Genomic DNA, 27,047 nt, shown 5'->3' on the forward strand with positions numbered 1-27,047 from the left:
CTAAAAAACTGGGTCCTAAGTTTGTGGGTCCATTTAAAGTGCTTCAGGTTGTTAACCCGTCTGCTGTCAGGTTGGATATCCCTACTTCCTGGAAGATTAATCCTGTGTTTCATGTTTCCTTGATAAAAAAGGCTGACGTATCTAATAGGGACGCCACTGCCACAGTTCCACCTGTGGTGGAAGACGGCGAATATGAAATTTCTCGTATTTTGAATTTTAGATGGCATAGAGGGAGATTACAGTATCTTGTCTCCTGGAAGGGTTTCGGTCCCGAAGACAACTCCTGGGTAAGGACGGATGAAAGGAGGAAAAAAGTGCGTCTAATAGTCCGAAAAATACGGTAAGTCTATGGAGAGTGGATAAGGAGGAAAGCACAGCAGAGTAAATGAGGCAGACAGATCATACTGCAGATCTCAAGCGAGTGTTCCAGTGCTGGATTGACAGCTACACTGCTCAGTACTGCTATATCATGTTTTTGATGCTGCAGTTTATACTGAACATGTGCTATACAGACACAGGAGAACATAAATGCATCTTGTCTGTCTGTGCAGTTTATGGGAGACAATTGCAGCTAATCTACTACCACAAAGACATCTGAAAATGGGATGGAGCCTTGAAATGAGAAAACTAGGAAGATAAAAGATAATGGCTGAAATAGTGTGGTTTCTCATGAGCTCACATGACAGCTTAATCTGGAAAGTCATGATATATAAGCTTTTAATATTGATCATATTCTTGAATGTTTGCATGACATTACAAAGTTCAGTTTAGATATTGCTAAAGCTTCAGACATCTCATCACTGGTTTTAATAAGACAGACAAATAAGTATTGGTATAACCATTACAATTATAGAGCAAAAGATTAGAAGTTTTATTCAATCATTTTTGTATTTTTTTTATAATATGCAGCCACATAACACAGTTACTAGACAAAAGTGCAAAGTGACAATTACACAAATTGATAGACATCTGCTAGTAAGAAAAAGAAAGGAGAGGATAGAATCTTGTATTCTGTGCATGGATTTGAAATCTTGATATATCTGATATGTGCAATAGCTAAACTAGTTATTGGACAGGTATTCAAGCTACCTGGTTTGCTAAACTTTGTAAAAAAAATTGTAACTGTTAGGCTAAGTTCTCACAATGATTTTTTGGTGACTGTTTAATGTAGCAGATTTTCTGCACCATTTCCGCATCAATTAGTTACAACATCACTCCAGTAATTTTCTTTAAATGGTTTAAATCTTAAATGGTGTCACTAATCTTCCCTACTACTAGTATTATACTTACCAGCCGCTGTTTCCATCTGTTATTGGCGCCGCTCCAGTTGGTCTTCTGCAGGTTGTGACCTGCTGGATCGTTCCAGTGTTTGCTGGGCGAGCCGGAAGTCACAACTCAATGTAAGTCTATGAGAGGCAGAACGAGGCCAAAACGAGGATCTCATAGATTTACACTGAAAATTTGTGACCATTACCTCTGACTTATGGTCAGTCAGAAGTTGCGGTCACAAGATGGCGGCACAGGACTTGAGCTGAAGATGGTGGGTGGTGAGTATAATATTAAGGTCAGGGAACTGACATTAGAGGCACCACTGTAACGCTGAAAAAAAAAACGCTGGAGCTACTTTAAATTAAGTCACTTGTGCTTTTTCATTAACTTTTGAGTACGTTATTTTAAATTAATTTTCTTAATTTTTTTTGTCTCTTGTTGATATATCATATTTTAAATTAAACTACGTTGTTTTTTAAATAGTAGCAGAGGGGTAAAACTAATGAACTTTATTAGAAATATTTAAAATCATATCAGCCTTCCTATTTATCCAAGGAGATGGGGCAATGAACTCCCCTGATGACAAAAGGGAAACGCGTCGGGAGCCCGCCTATCTAATACCGCCACCAATGGAGGATCAGATAAGTTGATTATATTTACCCTATGAGTGGATGGTACTTTTCCATACCACAATGTATGGTGGAATGACTCATGTGTGGTTTGGTGTACAGTGAAACCACAATTGATATGGTTTACCTCAAATCTTTATATTTGTCTGGCTAATCTACATTGTACTAATTTAGCTTGTTGGTTCCGTATGGCCATATTTAGAGTGTAGTCTCCGCATATTGAACTTGGCGTCGCCTGCGTTCTACATTTTGGTGGAATCCTGCTAATTTTGCTATGTAGAGTTTATCTTAGTTAAGACTCTACCATCTCACCTTTATGAGGTGGGCATATTTACAATATAGGATCATGCTTAGTTAGGGCCTTATTTGCCCCAATCAAACTGTGGGACTATTTAGCCCTATTGGTGTTTATTCATATCTGTCTTAGTACTATATAGTACATTTTATACATGTGGTGCACGTATTGCACTTTGGGTCTGATTTTAAATATTTCTAATAAAGTTCATTAGTTTTACCCCTCTGCTACTATTCACTAATTTGGTTGGGTACCACACTAACTTACTACGTTGTTTTTTATACTTTCTGATATTTGGCTTTGGTAAAACTTTGTTGATAAAGTCATACTCAGATTACATGCGATTATTGTACATTTCCGCAGCGGGAACACAGTAAAACTCATGTGCGTTTCTTATTTGTAGATTTTCTTCAATTCTTTGGGTAAATCCACAAATAATATACCCATTTTCTTCAAGAGAAATTGACATGTTGTGGATTACAAAAACGCACTGCAGGTCAGTTTACGCAGCGTAACAAAAAAAGGCTCAGTAGACATGAGATTTCTATAAATCCCATCCACTTTGCTGGAATTGTAAGTCACTTTTCTGGAATTGTAAGTCACTTTTCTGGAATTGTAAGTCACTGCGACTTCTGCACAGCAAAAATACCCAGCGTCAAAACCTCACCAAACACTCATCATGGGAACTTAGACTTATTGTTATACACTGGTAGCATTTACAAAGCTTTGAGGTTTTTAAGAGTTTGCATCTGAGGATACTAAAGTTGGAATGCCAGAATATACAAAGAAAAGTGAAATGTTGTCGTGAGTACTTCATTAAAGTTTTAGAATAAACAGCATTAAAGAAATAAATTATGATCATCAATATGATTAGAAAGAAAATTCAATAGCAGGAAATTCATTTTCACATCTTGGTTATCTATAATTAAGACAAAAAGAAATATAAAATATAGTTAGTAACAGAACACCATAAAGCTCTCCACAGTGCGGCACCTCCCCATATCTCTTACCTCATTGCCCTTTACCACCATACCCGTGCTCTCTTTTCTACCAATAATCTAAGATTAACAACCTCTATATTCCAAAACTCAGCCTATAGTTTCAAAGGTTTATTTTGTGCTGCCCCAGTTCTCTGGAATGCACTACACTTTTTATGGGAGATCTAATCAGCTTTCCTAATGGTAAACCTATTACTACTGCTGTTTCTCGGCGTCATATTTTATTCAACAACCATGAAATCAATTTGCTCTGCTTACCACACACTTCATGCTAACAATTTTGCTTCATATCTGTATCCAGCTTTATGTTTCGTTACAATTTTGTAATAAAAAGGCTGAATTATAGCACAAATCCAGCACTTTGATTTCCTGTGTTGCCCCTATGTCCAATTAGATAGTGAAAACAATACATTACAGATTCTGCACCGATCTCTTCGTTTTTCCTTCTTAGTGCCGTCTTCCTTACAGCCTTAGTGGCTGATAAGGGAGCAATTGACCAGACCTGTCCATCAGATTCCTCCAATTGAAAAATATTGAACATTAGGCAGCCGTTTTTCAATTTGACAAGACGGCGACAGGCTTGGTCACATGCTCCCCCATCAGCCGCTATTTTGTGGACAGGAGATCTGTGCAGCCTGTAATGAAGGCTGTACTAAAAAGTGCAGGAGGAGAAGCTGTTTTACGAAATATTAGTAAATGCTACAAAATCACGTCCCCAACACATTTGTTAAAATATAGTGAAAGTGAACAATCCCAATTCTGATCTACTGCGCTAAAAAAAAAATAAAGAAGAACACAAAATGGCACGCAGCTTTATACCATTTAGGTAAAAGAATATGCCATACAAAAAGTGGAGGAGACTGTCACCTTTGGGTGTTGTGACAAGTCACAACATTGTGTAGATGCATGTGAATCACATGTCTTTTTAAAAATGACCAGTTGCCAGGTCAAAAGTAAACATTTTTTTCTCTTATTTTATTCTCGTCGCTCCACTCTGTATTGTTTTTGTTTCTTTTTGTTTTGTTTTTTTAAATCTGCCATACAGTTCCAGAGATATGGGCCTTTTTATTTTGTGCTAATTTGAATGGTCTTTACAACGGGGATGTGCTCACAGGGTAATAGTGCAGAGCAGCCTAAAGACTGGGAATCACCCAGGGAATCTTTTGAACCACACCCATTTGTAAAGACCCTAAAAATTTGCATATCTCTGAAACTGTATGTCATCATCAGCTCTTTAACAGCTGCTGACTAATGATGTGCGGGTGTACTCGCCACTAGAGTGAGCATGGGGTGCTCGGGTATGCATTTGGTATCGCAGGTGCTCGAGTGACATGCTCGAGTCCCCGGGGATTGCCTGCCATACATGGTAATTCCGTTGTCAGAATTTCTGTTGTCCTTCTAAAGTTTGACCACTAGTGGCTGCTATTGTTCACCTTAATAATTGTACTGCAATCCCACTCCTTACCACTGGAGGCTGCTGTTGTGTTCTGCAATTGCCCTTTACTAATATTCTGAACCTTTAGGATCCATCTTGTTTACTGTTTGGGCCTACTTAGCCACATGGATCTCTCACTTATTGCTTAAGTATTGTGTCTAGTTGTTACTTAGTTGCAGTCTCCAGCTCCTGAACATTCTTACCCAGACTGTTCTCACCTATCTATGGATTGTTTCCTACAACTCCTTTTGCTAACTCCAAGAACTTCTACTACCGCTTGCTGTTCCTGCTCGTGCTCCTTCGGCCACTGGTTTCCAGCAGTACTATGCCAGTATCGTAACAGCCATAGCCAACATGGCTACGGCATTACCATGTATAGTAGGCAATCCCCACATGTTTATTGGTTGTCTAACAGCCGCAAAACATGGGGGGGCGGAGACTCAAGCCTGGCACTCGAGCACCCGTGATACTCGATGCGTACTTGAGCAACCCATTCTCACTCAAGTGGAGGACACACTCGCTCATCACTACTGCTGATGCCTTCAAAACTGCCTTAGGTAGCTTGATTTATGCTGACCAGCGTAAAATATATCCAAACAAAATACAGTATAAAACTTAAAATATCCTGGGCACTGTAATCACTGGAAATGTATTAAAACATTTATTAGGTCTACAAAAGCATGTTGTTGTCATTTTTTATCTCAAGGAAAGGTTAATTCCCTCGAAATACTTTATATTTAAAGACCTATTAAATGTTTTAATCACATGAAGAAGCCTAGGGGGGGTTTTTGTCTTAGTTCTACATTGTATATTGTGCGGAAATCCCAATTAGGAGTCATCCAAAATAAATGGCAGTCACCAATTTCAGCAGTGTAAGAAATATTCTGTTAATGTTCCATCAGATTGAAAACATTTCATTTAATACTGGATTTTCTGTGCATTATGATGTACTTACTATTGGTGATCTATTTTCTCCAAGGTGACAGGTCCATTGCTGGGAAATTGGAACAGTTAATAAAATCGTCTGGGAACTCATTGGCTTTAAAGACATCTTCTGGAACTTGATTGATGTTGGTATTAGCACATATGATACTCGCTAGAGTCACCGACTCAATCGATTTTCTTTGTTCAGAACTGAAAACTGAAGAATTTTCATAGAAATACCTAGAAAAGTAGAGAGTGAAACATCATGGGTTTTGTGCATGGTACAACTAATACAAAACAACAGTAGACTGGTATGCAAAATGTAAAGTGGTAGGGACTAGTGATGAGCGAGCATGCTTGTTTAACCCTTTAACCGAGTACGCTCTGGTGCTTTCCGAATATCTTTGGCGTTCTCGTATATTATGTTCGAATCAGTGCGTCTGCATGATTTATGGCTATTGGACAGCTTTAACACACGCAGGGATTGCCTGTTTGTTAGGGAATCCTCACATGTGTTGAAGCTGTCTAACAGCCATAAATCATGCAGACGCAGGGACTCCAACATAATATATGAGCTTGCCGAAGATACTCGTAGAGTACCTAAGCATGCTCAGTTTAAGGGTTAAACCAGCACACTCGCTCATCACTAGTAGGGACGTCAATGTCATCACTTTGTAATCATAAGAGGTGCTCAGGATGCTGACATTCGAGTGTCAGCGGAGGAAGTTCTCACTGCCCTAGTCCGTCTGCCCCAGAGTATCTGCACAAAGGCGGTGCAAATCTTTTTGCTCATCTCTACTAATGAGGTACGGTATTTACACAGGTTTCTAAAAACCCACAATTGCTAACTAGGAGAATGCTTTAAAAAAATTATTGTAATTTTTTATTTTTATAATTATAAAATGTAACAGTATTAATGCAGTTATTAGGTCAATGCAGATTAATAAATAGATTTTTATTACAAGGGAGTGCAGACGGAGCTACGATGCTTAGAGTAAAAAAAAGTCTGAGAGCTCTTCATATGTGCTCATGTGATCAATTCCATAAGAAATATAGGGCTATCATCATAGACGTGGTTCTCCTGCATTGGAAATGATTAGTCATGAGCATGCATGCTCGCTACTGCTCGGTACTCGCCCGAGCATCTCACTGCTCGAAATATTTGGCGCTCGCTGAGTGTTTCTGGGGTTTCTCGGCGGGAGCTCAGGTCCCCTCCCTGCATGTTTGGAGCTCTTTAGAGCGCCAATCAACATGCAGGGATTGTCTGCCACACACTGTAATGCCGCAGCCATGTTGGTTGTGGCATTACAGTGATTGGCTGGCCGCACAGCGTCATCAGGTTTATATCAGACCTAGCGCCGCCATGCTCGTCACAGTCACTTCAGAATCAGGCAGCGTAGGCAGAGCTGCTGCTGAGCTAGGGAGAGATTCACTTGTTTCTAGTTAGTGTAGGTATTTTACAACATATATATATATATATATATATATGTATGTATATATATCCATCTGAACTAACAGTCCTTCTGAGGTCTAATCCATCTGCAGAGATATAAGTGCTAGGCAGGCAGGGTATATAGCAGACTGCAGTGCACATAGCAAGAGGGCCCATTCCAGTTCTGTCTGCTGCTTCTACAGATATTTGTTGAAATAGCCCCAGGTATCAGGGGCCAGGAATATTTTTTTTATTTTAATCCTGATTATTTGCTTAAAAAGCAATCCAGAGAACACTGTCTTTCTGCGCCATTTGCTTGTTGACACTGCAGAATACAGCCAGGTCCTTTCCATATTACAGCGCTAAGAATCCAGCTATTTAAAACTGGTATGTTCATCACACGGATCACATATAATTGTGCTGAAAATATTGCCATTTTTGGCCTCCATTTAAATTTTGTGTGTCAGTGAAGCTATTAACACCAGTTTGCTGTTTAAAATAGTAACCTACAGGCCAGCTATTTAAAACTGTGGTTTGTCCGTCACATTGATCACATATAAGTTCGCCCCAAATTCAGCCATTTTTAGTGAGCATGTAAGATACTGTCCTCCATTTAAAATGGGCAAGGCACATGGCAAGGGACGGGGAACTGGACGTGATGGTAATGGTGCATGCAGAGTCCGAGGCCGTGGGCAAGCTGAAATTCTGCCACAACAAACACCCACATCTTCTCGCTCTACCCTCCTGTCCCAATTAATAGGGGACCGCAGAACACCACTATTGAACACAGAGCAGTGTGAAAAGGTTATTGGTTGGATAGCAGATAATGCTTCCAGTCACTTAGACACCACCACCACCCTGTCTTCCACACGGTCAAGTCTCAGTAGCCGTGAGTCTGGACCGCATATTCCTCACCCCGATCTTCCTTCCTCCCACCATGCCGAGTGCCCAGAGACAACTGATCCCACACTTGGACACTATGAAGAGCTGTTCACTTTTCTATTTATAGATTCGGGTCTCTCGCCCGGTCCACTTGAAGCGGGGCAAGAGGAGATCGCATGTAGCGATGCCCAAATATTTGAACAGCCACGGTTATACGAAGGTGACGGTGGGAAAGTGTCACAAGAGGTGGAGAAGGATGAGACACAATTGCCAGAATGTCAGGAGGAGGACCAGGGTGCGGAAGTGGAAGACGAGGTGGTGGATGATATAGTAACTGACCCAACCTGGCAGGAGGACATGCAAAGCGAGGACAGCAGAAAACGGGGAGGGAGGCAGAGCACCCCAACAGGCAGGAAGAAGCAGTGTGGTGGCCACAGACAGAAATCGGGCAACCATTCCCCATAACACCAAGATGACGGAAATTGCCAGTACAACTGTTAGGTCTTCCTGAATCTGGTTGTTTTTTAAAGACTCTGCCAATAACCCCACAAAGGCTATTTGCACTACCTGCCAGGCCAGCATCAACAGGGGTAGCAAAACTACCAACCTGTCCACCACCAGCATGATTAGCCACATGGCAGCAAAGCACCCGACTTTGTGGGCCGAACCCCAGGGTCCAGCAACAGTGTCTGCGGGTGACACCACTGCTTCTTCCACTGTTGTGCATGCAAGCCAATCCCCTGTCCACAGTGCATGTGAAGATGCCTCCTGCCCTGCACCTGTCGTTGCACACTCTCAACTAGACCCATCAGCAAACACGTCCTTATCCCAGCGCAGTGTTTAGTTGTCCATACTCCAGTGCTTAACCTAGTTGTTCAGTTTCTCAAAACCTACCCGAAGCTGCCGGATCTGCTTGTCAAAGTACTCCGCCTGTCTGCCCATTTTAGAAAGTCAGCTACAGCTTCCGCCACCCTTGCAGTGCTTCAGCAGTGTTTGCAGCTTCTGGATCACCGACTGGTGTGTGATGTCTCCACGCGTTGGAACTCTACATTGCAGATGTTGGGAAGGATTTGTGAGCAGAAGAGGGCAGTTGTTGACTACCAGCATCAACAAGCCCATCAGTATTCAGTTCAGACTCCACACATAAGACCTCAGGAGTGGATATGGATGTTAGACATCTGTACCATCCTCCAAAACTTTGAGGACTCCACCAAGATGGTGAGCGGAGATGACGGCATAGTTAGTGACGCACCCCCTGGGCCATATTCTTTAGGGGAATACCCGGAGCCGGATCAGATGGGGGTTGTAGTCTCCGAGTGGCTGTGACCCGGTCCGTGCCCAGGGTGTCAAGCTCAGTGTGTGGCAGTCCTTACTGATGTTACTAAAGTTCTTTATGTCGACTACGCCACCCGTTGAATTGCGGTCACTACGGCCGCCGCTGCAGCAGGGTCCGCTGAGGCTGATGGTGTTTGTGCAGCTTAGGTAGTATAACCCCCAACGGGAGGGGTATAGCCTCAGGGGGTCAGGTGCAGAGGATGGTGGTTGTGGAAGTGCAGGGATGATGGTAATGAGAGTCAGAGTCGGGTTGTGCAGTTCAGGGTTCTTTACTTACTGCAGATGTTCCGGTCACTCCGGCCTTGAGTGACCACCCGAGCCGTGCTGCGTCCACCAGGTCCTGGACTCGGCCAACCCCCAAGTAGTTCTGGAGCGTGGTTATGAGCTCCCTTTCTGTCCTGTCCTCGTCTCTGGCCTTCCCCACCAGGGATCCACCTATGTCCGGCTCCCTCGGGCCTCTTGTTGGTGAACCCTTGTCTCTGGGTTCCCTGACCCTATGCGTGGTCTGCCTTCCGGGTGGATATGGTGGGTGGCCGTGGCAGATGCTGCCCACGGCCTCCGGTCTCTGGCTGAGGTATGCTGTAGCCCCCACCAGTTTGGGATCCGGTACCCTGTTGCCAACTCTTCACCCTGTGGTTGTATTTGGGCTCTCAGAGTTCCTTCTTTCTCCCCCTCTGGGTCTTTCTCTCTCCTCTCTCACTCTTGGCTCTGGGGCTGCTCTGCTCCTCTGCTCTCTTCCACTCCTCTGCAAAGGCTTACTGACTGTCTTCTCACAGACTGACTGACTGTGGCTGACTGACTGACCCTGATCTTAGATGGTGCCCACCTTATATACTCCCTCTATGTGTGAGCTCAGGTGACCAGCACCCAATGAGCTCCTATCTTTACCCAGGCTGCTCCCCCTATCTGCCCCTACACTACTGGGATGATCCACCCCCCTCCCACTCCAGCCAAGGACAGACTCGGTCGTACCTGCACATTTCTAAGTGGGAGTATCGTTGGTCTGCCCTCCGGAAATGGGATGTGTGTAGTGCATGCAGCCTACTGAGCTCAGTTCCACACTCCATCCTTACCCGGGAGTGGAATATCACACCTCTGGGTTGAGGTGCAATACTCCTGTAGCAGCCGAATCCTCAGGGTGCTACATTAGCATCACCATCCTGCTTCTCTGTCTTCTGAAATGCTCTCTTCTCACAATCAAAGAGGATGCATTGCAGGCAGAGCATGATGAGATGGAGCAAGGAACCTTACAGGGTGACTACACACAGCCCAGCCTCATTTCATCCCAATGTGGATTGGGTGACAATGAGGAAGAGGAGGAGGAGGAAGAACAGAAGCTAGTTTCATGCGCTATAGACGGTACTAACTGCACAACTGTCATACTGTCTGTTCAGCGTGGATGGCCTAAGGACAGGGGGGAGGAGGAGGAGGAGAAGGAGGAGGAGGAGAGCATGGTCAGTAGCCTCTTGGTGAGGACACGGAAGTCTTGCCTGCTAGCAGTCTCCTTTATAAATGAAACAGGATGTGTCTGATGATGTGTCACACACCACATGGCCAGATAAGGTTGTAAAATGTTAACATGACATCTCCCGGTGAATGCATTTGTCATGGTTGAAAGCAATGCAAAAGTGCAAAAATGCATGCATAATACCCCTGACAACGTTGTTGACAGCAGTGACCTGGGAGTCAGAAATGCTTCCATGAGTCTTCCCCATGCTGTTCCCATGTCATTTCAGCACTTTTTCCATCGATTTGGGCAATTTTTAGGCCTCTGCAGACCGCCGGGGGGAACCGCCAGAAAAATGCTCGGGTTTCCCATAGACTTACATTGGGCTCGTTGCTCAGGTCGAGCACCCGAGCATTTTAGTGCTCGCCCATCACTAGAAATGATAAAAACACTCTTTACCTCTGGTTTCCTGCAAAGTGTATAGTTATGACCAGAAGCGGGGCATGTATGTTATCAAAGATGCATAAATCTGTAGCACTACTTATAGTGGCGTACCACCAATGGTGGCAGGCCACACGGCTGATTTGGGACCTGTGAACCAAGGGGGTCTGCTGCCAGTGCAGGCACCGGCCCTCCTGGCCCTTACACCACTTCTGTGGTGTATATTATGAAGAATTTCTCAGGCAACCCACTTTTCAAAAACCTAGCAGAGGTGGCCTGGACTGGCGTAAAAATGCCAAAAGTCTCAATAATTTTGCAACACTTCCCATTGCACAAAAATGTTGGACATTTCAAGCTGTTTTACACTGAATAAACTGATGAATCAGGACCTAAGTATAACTGTTTTACAAATTAATATTTGCTTGTCATATAAAACATTTATAGCTTTCAGTTTTATTTTTTTTTATTTGATCACCTGATTATTGGACCATATTAGGGATACTTTTGTTATGGTTTTGTTTAAAGCTAGACAAAACAATCTCATTTATGATATATATTTTTGTATTCTGATGAAAACTGGCACTTACGAATCTCCATCTCTAAGCCTGCGGAACTGATCTCCAATTAAACATGATAACAATTTCCCAGTTCTTCCATTGCGAACTAAGGGCTCAGAGACTCCTCCAACCCAGATGTCAATATTTTCAGCGGTTCCATACAAATTAATGAGCTTTTCCGCAAGATTTCTGTTATTCAGAACAGCGGCCAATTCATCAACGTCACGTGGTGCAGACAGACCACAGAACCTTCTCCATGCATTGTATCCTATGAGGTGAAGAAAATGCAATACATACAATTATTTGTACTTAAAAACATCAGGAAAATGTTATGACCTTGGAGTTAGATAGTTAGGGCCTGATTCTTTACCACATTTGAGCCTTTTTGTCTAGTTTTATGTCCTTTAACCTTATGTTTCATTCTTTTTTTTTTATTTGCTCTTTTTTTTTTAAGTCTATTTTATTGTGGACAGGGTTGGAGTTTCCAGATGTTTTGGGCTTCATTCATCAATTGCAAGTTTTTAAAAAGTTGCAAAATTTGTCCAAAAAATGTACTCCACTCTCCTTTGGAATGTATGTATGGACATCAATTATTTTGGTGCAAATTTCGTGCCATTTAACGAAACGTGCGACATCTTGTTGTATGAGAGTTCCAAAAAAAAAGCCAAAGACAAAAATAAACAGCTTTTTGGATTTTGCACAAAATTCAATAATTCAAAAATTTTAAAACCATCAATGAATACCACAAGACAAAAAAAAAGAAAGGTGGCTTTCAAAAAAATGCAAAAGATGAATCAGGCCCGTAGTCTTTAATAAATTTAATAAATCGTATTTTAGAATGCTAAATGGACGAATATTGCAAGAAAAAAGAAAATAATAATATCTCTTCTGAGAACAAAGGACTAAATATGTTAAAATACAAGATTCCAGATCCTTCTTTCTTCTGAAATGAGACAACTCTAAGTACATTATGAACAGTAGGCATCCAATTTGTCCTAAATCAGTAGGATTTGTCTGCCATTAATCTAATGGGACATTAAGAAAATGTTAATAAATTAATAGTTCTAAATAGTAAGTTATATAACTTATAAGCATTTCACACCAGGTGTCTAGATCCTCTGGAACTGCTCCATCATGAGGCCCAAGAAGCTTTGCTTTTGCTCATGGGCTCCTGCGTCAGCACATGATTGGGCAGAGTGGGAAGGGGCTGTCTGTCTGATTATTTCCATAATAAAGACAAACAAAAGGCCCACAGCATAATCAAATTAGCAGTAATTTATTGATATTATATAAATAAGGCTTCCTTACCGCCAGTTAAAGATCAGGTACGGCCAAATTAGGGAATTAGGGAGGAGAAAGTAGATGTTTAAAGTGCAGGATAGCGCCTCGACGCGCGTTTTGCCGCCAGGAGACCGGCTTTCTCAATATATTACTGCTACACTGGCCATTGTATTAAATGACTATTTATTTAGAGTTTACCTGCCAAACCACTTGTATTTATACATGTGTGGGTACCTCACTATGTATACATTTTTAGGGAGGTTTGTAATATGTTATTGCCACTCATTATTCGTCTGTTCATTCACGTTCGACTTATGATATATACCCTTTCCCCTTGTTTGTATTGTATGAATTAATAAAAATCAACCGGTTTTATACCTTTAAAAAGACTCCGTATTCCTCTCTGTTTTAGATATTTCCGTAATAAAGCCTGCCCCCTTCTCTGTGTATTCATTGGCTCCGCAATCTTAACTGAAACTTGTGTATCATTTTAGCCTACAAAATGATTTGTGACCCGGTTTGGTGCAATTTACACCAAAAATGAGACCTAAAGCAATAATAAATTGCCCTCGGTTTTCTTATCCTATGGTAAACATTATATACACTTTATGGACAAAAGCACTGGGACACCTACAGGAGTTTTTATGACACCACATTCTATATCTATAGGCATAAATATGGATCTGGCCTTTGCAGCTAAAACAACTTCCTCTCTTCTGGGAAAACTTTCTGCAAGACTTTGAATTTTTGCCCATTCATCCAGAAGAGCATTTGTGAGTTCAGACACTAAAGTAGGACGAGAGGCTCTGGTTCTTAATCTCCAATCTAGTTTATCCCAAGGGTGCTGAATGGGGTTGAGGTTAGGACTCTATGGTCCATTTAAGTTCTTCGGTACTAAACTCCCCCAATCATGTCCTTATTAACCTTGCTTTGTGCACTGGGACACTATCAGGCTGGGATGGAAAAAGACCTTCCAAAAACTGTTCCCTCACAGTTGGAAGCATAAAGTTGTCCAAAATGTTTTGGTCTGCTAAAGCATTAAGATTTTAACTGGAACTAATGGACTAGGCCAAAGCCTGAAAAATGGCCTCATAGTATTATCCCTCCTAAACTTTACACTTGGCACAATGCAATCAGACAGGTAACATTTCACCAAACCAAAACTTGATCATTAGACTGCTAGACATAGAAGAGTGATTCTTCACATTTCCACTGTTCCAAAGTTTAGTGGCGGCGTGCTTTACACTACTTCATCTGACTTTTGGCATTGTGCTTGGTGATGTAAGGCTTGCATACAGCTGATCGGCCAATGTAACCCGTGCAATGATGTTCTTGGAACTCTACCACATAGAGCTGATCCTGTTATATTTAGAAGGAAAACATGTCATGTACTGACTTGTTATACTGGTACTGGTGGCTCGTATTACAGGTCCACTATGGTATCAGTGAGCTCTTTAGAATGACCTATTCTTTCACAAATGTTAGTAAAGGCAGACTGCATGGCGGGGAGCTGAAACTTATAAATCTGTGGTAGGAACAGAATGAAAAATCTGACTTCAATGTGTTAAGATCTGCTACAGAAACTAAGGAAAGGCAGGAGATCTGTCCCTACAATAGAGCTAAACTAGATCCCTACGATGTAACGGGGAACCTGATCCTACGATCAGACCCGCTAAAGTCCTCGGCTAGTCTGAACGCAGACCTATAGATGTGGGGGAGGGATCCCTACAAGATCTAGGGACTGGGATAATTTGGACACCTCCTAGCAGAAATAGTAGCAGTCAAAGACAAACACACAACAAAAAGCATAGAGGTCAGAAGACCTAGCAAAACTAACAGAGAACGGCAAAGAGCAACAAGCTAGCTCAACAGTAGTAAATACAAATGAAGTCCAGCAAAGTCAGGAGGGCGGAGCCGGATTAAATAGGCAAAAATGGTCATGTGACCAGCAAACTAAAAAAACCTAACAGGAGAGTTGTAACACAATGATTAAGAAGTGTGTTCTGATACTTTATAAAGTGTATGATTCTAGGGCTTACTCAAACAGTCCCCTTGCTTTCAATGATCAGCACAGTGTCCTTAGATGTAATTTGAGAGTGTGGTATTTTGTGTCATAGAATGTAGTGACAATTATAGGGTTTATGATAGGGAACAGGGTTTACATAAAGTTAACTATACCTATAAAATGTTCTTGATGACTCAAAGATAACGCAATCTAATAGATCTGATGATTCAGAAAATATTAAAATCATCCATTTTCTTAATACCAAAGTTTGTTACTAAACACCTTACCTGGTAACCCATGGTCTCGTCCCCGCTGCATGTTAAGAGATGCTAGATCTCGACCAACAGTATCGACCACTGGAAAAAGTCGTTCCCTCAATGCATCTACCATTATCTGGTCTTGGCCGTTTAGTTTGGCTTTATTTACCATCATACCTCTGAGCATAGGATCAATCCCACCTACGGATGTAATAGGGATGTAGAAATTCAGAGTGGGGATTATAGGACTGAAGATCTGGTGAGTACATCTATTGCAGGCATAGTGGGAAGTCTGACCATAACATGGTTGTATACTGTGCAAATGACACAACTAGATTAGCTTACCGTGTCTTACTATTCTCCATGAGGCAAAGAATGATTCATATAGCGGAACTACTGGCTCTGGACTGTAGGCATCATAGCCATCTGCTAATCTGTAAATGAACGGTGGCACCAGTGTGTGACCCGTTCTGTAGGCGATGGTGAAGACATTTGATACTCTTGGGTCTTCATCTTCACTGTAGGATTTATATGTAGGAAGAACTTCTGACATCTCTTCACCCAACAGTTTAGGCAGCCAATCTTTGTAGGTTATTTTCTGTCAATGGAAAACACACATTAATAAATGGAAAATCTCATGAAACATTGTCTACTTGACAATATGATAATGAAAATTGTACTGTACATGCATGAGTCCCCCTATTATCTTGCGGGTTTCTTGATATAGCGTCTCTCCGAACCACGTTGGATTTAATTCATGTAAGTTTTTCGCAATGCGATTATGTTCTCTCAGGAAGAGAGTCTGGAAGGAAGTTAGCATCGGTTGCTCATTAGAACGAACGTCACCTGAAATGGGAATTGGAACCATCACAAAGATGCACCATGATTTTTTTGCGTTTCAACGTTACATTAAATATTAGTTTAATCGAGGGTCAAACCCTCAGGACTGTTGTTTCAGACACAGTTGTTCATCAATAAATGTGCCATGGATTTGGTTCTTTATCTTAGCTCAGACTTAGCCCCATTCACTTCAATGTGGGTTGAACTGCAGTCCCAGGTACTTAGGCCCCAGATTAATCACAGCAATTACACATAAATTCTTACATAAATTGTCTTGACAAGTCACAACATTTTTGCACAGCTGTGCACTGAGCAAAAATGTTAGAACTTTTCAAAATGATTTACTCCAGAATTCTTGTGTAATCGCTTTGATCAATTGGGACTGCAGCTCATCTGTATTCAAGTATTCACCCCAGTTTCGCCCAGTTAAGTTACAATAAGTGGAGCTGGAGGGGACAGTGCGTACCAAGCAGTGGCGTACCGCCAATGGCAGCAGACCACACCACTGCTATGGGGTCCGTGGCCGGAGGGGGCCCGTGAGGGCCCCAAGCAGCGTGGGAACGAGGAGGATAGGTGAGTAGGAGGTTGCGGCGGCAGAGGAGCGGGTTGCGCAGTGGAGGAGCGGTGCACATGCAGTTGCCGGCTGCTGCAGCCACCAAGTGTCCCCGCTGCTAAAGAGACATGAATATTCCCTCTTCTCCACTCCCATGGGCATGGAGAAGACGGAATATTCATTCTCTTTAGTAGCGGGCACGGAAGAGCCCTGAGCCCCGGCTCCTGCTGTCAGTGCAGAGGAGTGAATGTGTCGGCAGCAGCTCACCTCTGTGTCTGAGAGCGCGCGCAGCTCAGATGCCGACATGAGCTGCTGCAGACAGGACACAGCGCTGGAGCAGAGGTGAGGAAGGAAGGTGAGTATAAGTGTTTATTGTTTTGTGTGCAGTGATTGGGGGGTTGAGGAGGCCACACATACCAGGGATTAGGGGATTGGTGAGGTCACACATACCAGGATACTTGGATTGTGGAGGCCACACATACCAGGAATGGGGGATTGAGGAGGCCACACATACCAGGAATGGGGGATTGAGGAGGCCACACATACCAGGAATGGGGGATTGAGGAGGCCACACATACGAGGATTGGGGGATTGAGGAGGCCACACATACCAGGAATAGGTGATTGAGGAGGCCACACTTACCAGGATTTGGGGATTGAGGAGGCCACACATACCAGGGATTAGGGGATTGAGGAGGCCACACATACCAGGAATGGGGGATTGAGGAGGCCACACATACCAGGAATGGGGGATTGAGGAGGCCACACATACCAGGAATGGGGGATTGAGGAGGCCACACATACCAGGAATGGGGGATTGAGGAGGCCACACATACCAGGATTGGGGGATTGAGGAGGCCACACATACCAGGAATGGGTGATTGAGGAGGCCACACTTACCAGGATTTGGGGATTGAGGAGGCCAGACATACCAGGGATTAGGGGATTGAGGAGGCCACACATACCAGGAATGGGGGATTGAGGAGGCCACACATACCAGGAATGGGGGATTGAGGAGGCCACACATACCAGGAATGGGGGATTGAGGAGGCCACACATACCAGGAATGGGGGATTGAGGAGGCCACACATACCAGGAATGGGGGATTGAGGAGGCCACACTTACCAGGATTTGGGGATTGAGGAGGCCACACATACCAGGGATTAGGGGATTGAGGAGGCCACACATACCAGGATACTTGGATTGAGGAGGCCACACATACCAGGAATGGGGGATTGAGGAGGCCACACATACCAGGAATGGGGGATTGAGGAGGCCACACATACCAGGAATGGGGGATTGAGGAGGCCACACATACCAGGAATGGAGGATTGAGGAGGCCACACCTACCAGGATTAGGGGATTGAGGAGGCCACACATACCAGGAATGGGGGATTGAGGAGGCCACACTTACCAGGATTTGGGGATTTAGGAGGCTACACATAGCAGGGATTAGGGGATTGAGGAGGTCACACATACCAGGATACTTGGATTGAGGAGGCCACACATACCAGGAATAGGGGATTGAGGAGGCCACACATACCAGGAATGGGGGATTGAGGAGGCCACACATACCAGGAATGGGGGATTGAGGAGGCCACACATACCAGGATTGGGGGATTGAGGAGGCCACACATACCAGGAATGGGGGATTGAGGAGGCCACACTTACCAGGATTTGGGGATTGAGGAGGCCACACATACCAGGGATTAGGGGATTGAGGAGGCCACACATACCAGGAATGGGGGATTGAGGAGGCCACACATACCAGGAATGGGGGATTGAGGAGGCCACACATACCAGGAATGGGGGATTGAGGAGGCCACACATACCAGGAATGGGGGATTGAGGAGGCCACACATACCAGGATTGGGGGATTGAGGAGGCCACACATACCAGGAATGGGGGATTGAGGAGGCCACACTTACCAGGATTTGGGGATTGAGGAGGCCACACATACCAGGGATTAGGGGATTGAGGAGGCCACACATACCAGGATACTTCGATTGAGGAGGCCACACATACCAGGAATGGGGATTGAGGAGGCCACACATACCAGGAATGGGGGATTGAGGAGGCCACACATACCAGGAATGGGGGATTGAGGAGGCCACACATACCAGGATTGGGGAATTGAGGAGGCCACACATACCAGGATTGGGGAATTGAGGAGGCCACACATACCAGGATTTGGGGATTGAGGAGGCTACACAAACCAGGGATTGTGGGGGCCACACATACCAGGAATTGTGGGGGCCACACATACCAGGGATTGAGGGGGCCACACATACGAGGATGGGGAAATTTACCAGTAGCTGCTGCATTTCCCACCCTAGGCTTATACTCAAGTCAATAGGTTTTCCCATTTTTATGTGGTAAAATTAGGGGCCTCGGCTTATATTCGGGTCGGCTTATTTAAAATATACGGTATTTTAAAATCAGTGAGTACGTGGTGCCCCTAATACTGCAGGACTGTGGCGTGCATTATACTATATGGGGGCTGCATTTTACCCTATCGGGTGTGTAATATACTGTATGGAGGACTATGGGGAGTGCATTATATTCTATGGAGGACCATGGGAAGTTCATTATACTATATGGAGGATTATGGGGGGCGCATTATACTATATGGAGGTTTATGGGGGGAGCATTATACTATATGGAGGATTATGGGGGCGCATTATACTATATGGAAGATTATTGGTGGTGCATTATACTATATGGAAGGCTATGTGGGGCCATTATAATATTTTGAGGGCTATGTGGGGGGCCATTATACTGTATGAAAGCAATTATACAGTGTGAATGTTTGTGTGGGGTCATTATACTGTTTGGAGGGCTGTGTGGGGGCCATGAGAGTGTATGGAGGGCTCTGTGGGGTTCACAGTTGGGCGATTATACTGTGTTAGGGTCACCATACTTTGCCGTGGGAGTTGAAGTGGGGTACAATAGTGTCATTATACTGTGCATGTGGAGGAATGCACCATAGGGGTGTCATACTGTTTGGGGGCACTTTTGTTGGCATCATACTTTATGGAGGCAATGAAGGAGGAATCTACGACTTCAGAAGGAGGTAAATTACTATGTAAAGGCTGGAAAGTTATGAGATCTGCTCTTCTGTGACACAGACAAATATTTATTTTTTTGTAGGGGGGGGCCCAATTAGAGCTTCTGCTATGGGGCCCCATGACTTCTATGTACACCCCTGGTACCAAGGCCATGACTCTACAGGTTGTCTAATTCATGAAGAGACGTAGCGTACCTTACGCCAGAAATCTTACTCCATTCTTTGGAGTAAAATTTATTGCTAGACCCATGGAGATACATGTCACTTTTCAGATACGCCTGATTTGTTAAGAGGTGTGCGCCTCTTAATGAATCATGCACATCTGACTCCAGCATGCCCTCTCATCAATAGAGGCATGAAGCAAAGCCGGTCTTGATGAATCGGGGCCGTCGTCTACACTTGCAAACAGCTAGTTCAGGTCTTCATTAATAATGAATGGGGCACCCTATGAAAACCCCACAAAGAGCATAAAACAGAATAAACTAAGGAAAGAGGAATAGTGAGGAGGATACTGCAGTATATCTCTATTTGAGACTGCAGACTGAAGTGGAAGAGAAATCTGATTGACTCTGACTGTGAGTTCTATCATTTCCATAAAAGACCACCCATTCTGCATGCATGGAATCGAAAAATCACATGAATTTAAACAACAGAAAAACCTGAATGATAATCACAATTTCTGACTGTCCTGCATATAACATGCATCTAAACAGGACTTGTCGCAAGATCAGAAGAGCGGTTTTTGCTCTTATTTTGTTCCTGCTGCTCCCCTTTTTATTTAGTGGTGAATGTTTATTTGTGGGGATTATGGGTACATCATAAATCTCCTCAAGCCCATGAAAGAACTTTCCAAAGCCTCACCTGCCACAAAACAGGGCACTCCCAATGATGGATGAGTTCTAGAGCATTGGTCAGGTACATTATCTTTAAAAGGCAGGAAGGAAAATCCATTGTCGGAGAAGTTCTGATTAACAGCTAAAAGTCCCAGTTGGTTTGTATTGTTACGAAGCGAGGTGGCAACGTTTATGTCACTACCATATATCTGGCTGGCATCGATAAATGAAGTCAGTCCATTGATCTGCTCGCGCACAGGACTTGTCAGGCTGCACGCTGCTGCTGTGCGAATCATAGGGATACACTTAGACCCGTTACTATACCGAGGATCGGTTGGTGGAATCTGGAAAATCACAAAGCAGATGTTATGGTGATTATTGATTTTCATTTCATCATCTTAATTAACACTTAATGTCCGGGCCAGAAGTGACATCAATGGCAGTCTGATATGGCTGTGTGAACCCTCGTTTATTTGTATTCTACAGGACTTAACCAGCAGCTCTAACTTTAGGCATAGCATATGGTCGACATGTCAAATAGAAGCATTGCCAATACTCCTATGCACTACCTCGTGCTAACTGACAGCTACATATGTGATATAAGTGATAAACCACTTCAATTCTCTCCTCAGGAGAGTGCAAAAGACTACACTTCCCTGCAGACTAAAGAGCTTTGCCTCACTCTGTCAAAAGACCTTGTCGGCTAAATTATTCAATATTTCAACAAGCACATTTTACTACCCTCTTATAAAAAACTTAGACATCATGCACACAGCCACGTACATATTTATTTCATACAGATTTGTAACAGGGCTCCCATTCAAGAGCTTGGGACCTCTCGTGTATCTGTTTATTCGACCACGGCCACTCTATCACTATTCGGTCAGTATTTGGTCAGTATTCGATCAGTATTTTTTCTCAGGAGTGGGAGCCAAAACCAGTGGAGGAACAATCAGAGAAAAGGTATAATAGAAACAAGTCACCAATTTTGCATTTATCATCCACTCCTGGTTTTGGCTCCCACTCCTGAGAAAAAATACTGACCGAATACTGACCAAATACTGATAGTGGGGCCGTGACCTTCCATGCGAACCCGCCACATTATGTACTTTTTCTGTTCTAGAAGCATTGCTAACTGCCTGTTGCATAAGGAGGACCTGCAACTTGCTACTGCGAAGCCATACTGCCTTCATACTCTCCCTCCATCTACATGGCTCTTTCAACAGCAATGAGCCCAAGTCATATCTGACAACCAAAATGTCTTCAATTTCAGCCATAACAAAAACAGATAAATGTAATTTTATTAAAGGGGTTTTCTTTTGTTTTAGAACTTATTGTGTATGGGCTAGGAGTTATGGGTGTCTCAGATGTGACAAACAGTCACTCTGCAGTTTGCTGCAGAAGATCTCTTCGTTTGGCATTGCAGACGCCTTCTTAAATCTGTCTTACTTTAGGACCCAGCGGCTACCTCCCACCTGCTCTGATTGACACCCTTGCCTAGGTGTTTAAATACTTTCAGTTTGTTACTGGGAGGCGCCGGTGATATTCACATGTTCCCTTTTGAAGGCTTGAAGCTATTGCAGTCTGCTTACTTCCGCTCTGGTGCTTGGAGGATGTTTGGTGTAATCTCTCTGAAGTCGGCTCAAGCTATGTTTCTTCCCCCTGTGTTTGTCTCATTTGTTGTCTTTAGTTTGTAGTGGGGACTGACCAGTGCTCAGCCCCCTTCCCTATCCAGGGCCTAGCTCTAGGGATACACAGGGCTTAGGTTTCCTGCTCTGTGAACTGAGGAACCAATATAGAAACGGTAGGGGAGACAGGGTGATATTAGATCAGCCCAGGAGGTCTCTACTCCTCCTTTCCCTAGTGTCTGGGCTCCCTTCCCCTCATCCCTTCGTATTGCAATTTGTCTGTCCTACCCTGTGCGTGACACTAGAGAGAGGAAAAACTATACTCACTTTTGCACTGGCTGCTGTGTCCCCCGCCAGTTTCCTTGAGGAGGAGCGGCGTATGGGAGGTGAGTGCAGGTTGTTGATTTATTAGTTCTTCACACTGGGACCATACGCAATAAGATTTAAAGTAGGGGATACTACTTTAAGGATTTTTAAAGTTTATTTTTTTATGAATATGTCAATAAAGAATATTCTTACCATTATAGGGAAACACGGGTGGATGTTAACGCAGCTGTTATCACAATTCACATTTTGCAAAAATGCTGAATTTGTTGGTGATGAAACGGAGAGGTCAACATCATGATCTATAAACTGACCCCATTGCATGAACATAAGAGAGTTACCCTCATCCAGTTTCAATGAGTCAGAGGATATTTTAACAATTTCATTTGATACCTCACGTACCTGTTACAATAAAAAGTAAGACATTTTGTTACAAGCACGCCAAGGAAAGATTTCTTAGGATAGTTTGAGAATGAGAATCTGTCCTGATCATGTGATAGGTATGAATGTGCAGAACTGATAACAGTCACAGTATGTGTATTCGCGCCCTGACTTCTACGTGCCATGAACCTGTGCATTCATATCTGTTACCCTTAACCCATCTACCATGCTATGTGCCATTTATAACAATAGCGTATTCTTATTTTTCAAAATACATATACAACCCCTACAACTACAACCTCTGCACCCAAATCACCATGCTGGGTAATATAAGTATATACTGTATGTAACTGAAATTAAAAAAATAAATAAAATAAATGTTCCTTTTATCACTGCCAGACCACTAAAGTTGCTATATATTTATTAATTTATTTATTTTTACCAGGGGTAGAGTAAACCCATTGATGGGAAGGCTATTAGTCCAGCCTCGTGGCAGTGATATTCCATCCTCATATTCTGGCTTGAGAAGACGTTTGAAACCAGTGTTGGCTGCACCAAGAATAGGTTTCTTTCTGTAAAGAAAAAAGAAAAAAAGTACCTGTCAGTATATTTACACATAGAAATAGTGGTATGGCTGTACAGGCGCTTGTCCCCTAATAAAAATTCTACAATTTTTGTAGAGATCCGATGTGCCAGTTACAAGAAGTCTAACAAAGAAGCCATATGCAAATCAGGCTGGAGGTGCATTGAGGGTGTGTCAAATATACTTGTACCGCTTCTCTCAAGTACACTGACATGCCTCCAGTGACGTGAATGTTGGTAGATTGGAGGGTATGGGGGACATGGCAGGGTCCCTTTAATGAGAACAGAAAAACAAAACACCACAAAAATGTGATTCAGAAGAAACCCCCGATGGAACCAATCACTATGAGGCAGATGGAGAGACTTTCGACTCCATTTGGCATTAGTGTTGAGCGAGTATGTTCTATTAACCCTTTTGCCGAGTATGCTCGGGCCGAGCTCCAAGTATTTACAGCTGCTCGGTGATATGTTTGAATCGCTCCCGTGTACGCATGATTTGCGACTGTTTGACAGTTTTAATACATGTGAGGAATGTCTATTTCTTACACATTCCTCACATGTAATAAAGCTGTCAAACAGTTGTAAATCATGCACACGGGAGCGATTTAACCTTATCACCGAGCAGCTGTAAATACTCGGAGCTAGGCCCGAGCGTACTCGGACAGAACATACTCGCTCAACCCTATTTGGCATCTGTTCCAGTGGTATCCATCTTTTTAAGCGTGCACAGAATTGTGGTTGTCCACACTTGTGCACTAAAAAGACACCTAAAATAATGTGACACCCCCGGAACAGAGACCAGACAGAGTCCAAAGTGACTCCATCTGCCTCATAAGTGAGTGGTTCCATCTGAGGTTTTGTCTAAATCGTGTTTTTTGGGATTTACATGGAAACTCCGACATAAGCGCTCAGTGGAGAGCGCAGGATAAATGTGAGCTGAGACTTATTCTGATTTTTGGGAGGTAGAATGAACAAATAGACAGCAGTACTAGAATAGTTCTTATTTTTATTTTTGCGCGGTTCACCATGAAGTACAAGTGATAAAGTGGGTTTATTGTTTGGGTCAGTGCGATTATAGCAATAACAGATTAATTCAGTTTATTGTTTATGTTTTGCAGCTATCGCACACTAAAATGCTATAAAAAATTGTTTATACATTGCCATATTCTGAGGGCTGTAACTTTTATTTTGAGTGATATGAGGGCTTATTTTTGCACAATGAGTGTTCTTGAAACCTTGGTGTTTTCGCAGTTTATCCATTACAACATGTTCTTTATCCTTCTTGACCTTATTTTAATATATACTGTATTATAAAGTTGTCAGATTGTATATTTGAAGGGCAACTAAATGTAGTATATATTACATTAACACTAGTGATGCGCGAGCGTGCTTGTCACTACTCTTTACTCGCGCGAGCATCACAGTGCTCAAGATACTCATTACTCAGCTAGTATTTTTTGAATGTTCGGGTGGGAGCTCGAGTCCCTGCCCTGCATGCTTGGCCCTTATTAGGCATCCAATTACCATGCAGGGATTGCCTGACAGTCACTGTAACGCCGAAGCCATGTTGGTGGTGGCATTACAGTGATTGGCATTGCGTCATCGGGTCTATAAAAGACCTGGGACCCTATGCTCGTCACAGTCTACCGGTCAAACAGGCAGAGTAGGGAGAGGTGCTACTGAGCGAGGGAGAGAATTGGCGCTTATTTTAAACAGGGATTCCACACCACTATTATTAATCTACACTAACAGTTCTTGTAAGGGCTCATTCTGATGAATATTAATACTGATGATAGCAGTAGTTAGGCAGAGTTTGTGGATACCTAGTATAGTACAGAATAGCCATGTTCTTTCTGCTGCTGGAACTCCTATTAATAGCCCCAGATATCAGGGCTAATAATATTCTTTTTGCTCTTAATCCTGATAAATTTGGTGAAAAGCAATATAATACACCATTTTACTGCTCCATTTGCTTGCTAGCAGCATACAGCCAGATTTGATTGATTAGAATAGCATTGCTGTATTGTGCAAGCAGAAAAACTTGTCCACCATCTCAGGTGGTCAAATATTACTGCAATATTAATCCTGAATTTTTTTGGAAGCTGACAAATATTATACTTCTTTTAAAGTGTGCCAGTTGTGCATTCAAAACATATCCAGATTTAGTAGCTGACCAATAGCATTGCTATACCGGCACTGCCTAAAAAAATTGGTCATGATCAAATATTACTGCGGTATTAATCATGACATTTTATTGCCAGCTGAAAAATATTATACTCCATTTAAAGTCTGCTAATTGTGTGTCCAAAACATATCCACACTTGGTCACTGACCAATAGCATCACTATACCGGCATTGCCTTAAACAATTGTCGTCAGACGTGATCAAATATTACTGCGGTAATAACCGTGACATTTTTTGCAAGCTGCAAAATATTACACTCCATTTAAAGTCTGCTAGTTGTATATTCAAAACAAATCCACACTTGGTTGCTGACCAATAGCATTGCTATAGCGGCACTGCCTAAAAAAATCAGTAAATATTTCTGCGGTAATAACGGTGACATTTTTGAAAGCTGCAAAATATTAAACCCCATTTAAAATGGGCAAGATGAGTGGTAAGGGACAGGGAAGTGGATGTGATGCTGATGGTGCATGCAGAGGCCGTTGACAAGTTGAAACTGTGCCTGCTGAGGGAGCGCAACAAGCACCCACATCATGTCGACCTAGCATCCTTTCCCACTTTTTAAGGTGCCACGGAACACCACTGTTGAAGCCAGAGCAGTGTGAAAAGGTTGTTGGTTGGATAGCAGATAGTGCTACCAGTCAGTTTGCCACCGCAACACTGTCGGACCACACGGTCCAGTCTCAGTATCCGTGAGTCTGGACCAATTCCTCACCCTGATCCTCCTTCCTCCCACCATACCGAGTGCTCGGAGACAAGTGATCCCACACTTAAACACTCCAAAGAGCTGTTCACATTTCCATTTATAGATTCTGGCCTCTCTCTTGGGCCGCTTGAAGCAGGGCAAGAGGAGATCGCATGTAGCGATGTCCAAATATTTGAGTAGCCACGGTCACATGAAGGAGACAGTGGGAAAGTGCAATTACTGTCGCAAGAGGTGGATAATGATGAGACATAATTGCCAACAAGTCAGGAGGAGGCCTAGATGGAAGACGAGGTGGTAGATGATGAAGTCATTGACCCAACTTGGCAAGGTGACATGCATAGCGAGGACAGCGGCGCAGAGGGGGAGGGAGGCATAGCACCACAGCAAGTAGAAAGAAGCAGTGTGGTGGCCACAGACACAAGACAGGCAACTGTTCCCCAAAACACCAATACAAGGGAAGTTGCCAGGCCAATTGTTAGGTCTTCCCGAGTCTGGCTCTTTTTTAAAGACTGTCCAGGTAACCCAAAAAAGGCCATTTGCAACATCTGCCATGAAAGCATTTGCAAGGGCATCAAAACTACCAGCCTGACCACCACCAGCATGCTCAGGCACATGACAGCTATGCACCCGACTAGTTGGGCCGAACACCAGGGTCCAGAGATGGTGTTTGCGGGTGACATCGCTGCCTGTTCCACTGTTGTACGTGCATGCCAATCCCCTGTCCATGATGCAGGCAGAGATGCCTCCCACCCTGCACCTGCAA

The 27,047-nt window shown here is 43.3% G+C and overlaps 1 protein-coding gene across 1 annotated transcript in view; it reads right to left on the reverse strand.

The window, feature by feature from the left end:
- Positions 1-809: 809 nt before the first annotated feature.
- The window catches only part of LOC141232843 (myeloperoxidase-like), a 42,726-nt gene continuing 16,488 nt past the window's right edge, over positions 810-27,047 (reverse strand). Inside the window, exons 6-14 of the mRNA XM_073667837.1 lie at positions 23,255-23,384; positions 22,627-22,833; positions 20,508-20,823; positions 15,873-16,033; positions 15,533-15,785; positions 15,218-15,388; positions 11,675-11,912; positions 5,582-5,790; positions 810-3,112 (exon numbers count right to left, since the gene is read on the reverse strand). Coding sequence (XP_073523938.1) covers positions 5,592-5,790; positions 11,675-11,912; positions 15,218-15,388; positions 15,533-15,785; positions 15,873-16,033; positions 20,508-20,823; positions 22,627-22,833; positions 23,255-23,384 — 1,675 coding nt within the window. The 3' untranslated portion in view covers positions 810-3,112; positions 5,582-5,591. The remainder of the gene's footprint in view (positions 3,113-5,581; positions 5,791-11,674; positions 11,913-15,217; positions 15,389-15,532; positions 15,786-15,872; positions 16,034-20,507; positions 20,824-22,626; positions 22,834-23,254; positions 23,385-27,047) is intronic.

This window comes from Phyllobates terribilis, unplaced genomic scaffold (assembly GCF_046119375.1).
Source record: "Phyllobates terribilis strain yellow unplaced genomic scaffold, ASM4611937v1 Scaffold_2__4_contigs__length_985480577, whole genome shotgun sequence".
Lineage (NCBI taxonomy): Eukaryota > Metazoa > Chordata > Amphibia > Anura > Dendrobatidae > Phyllobates > Phyllobates terribilis.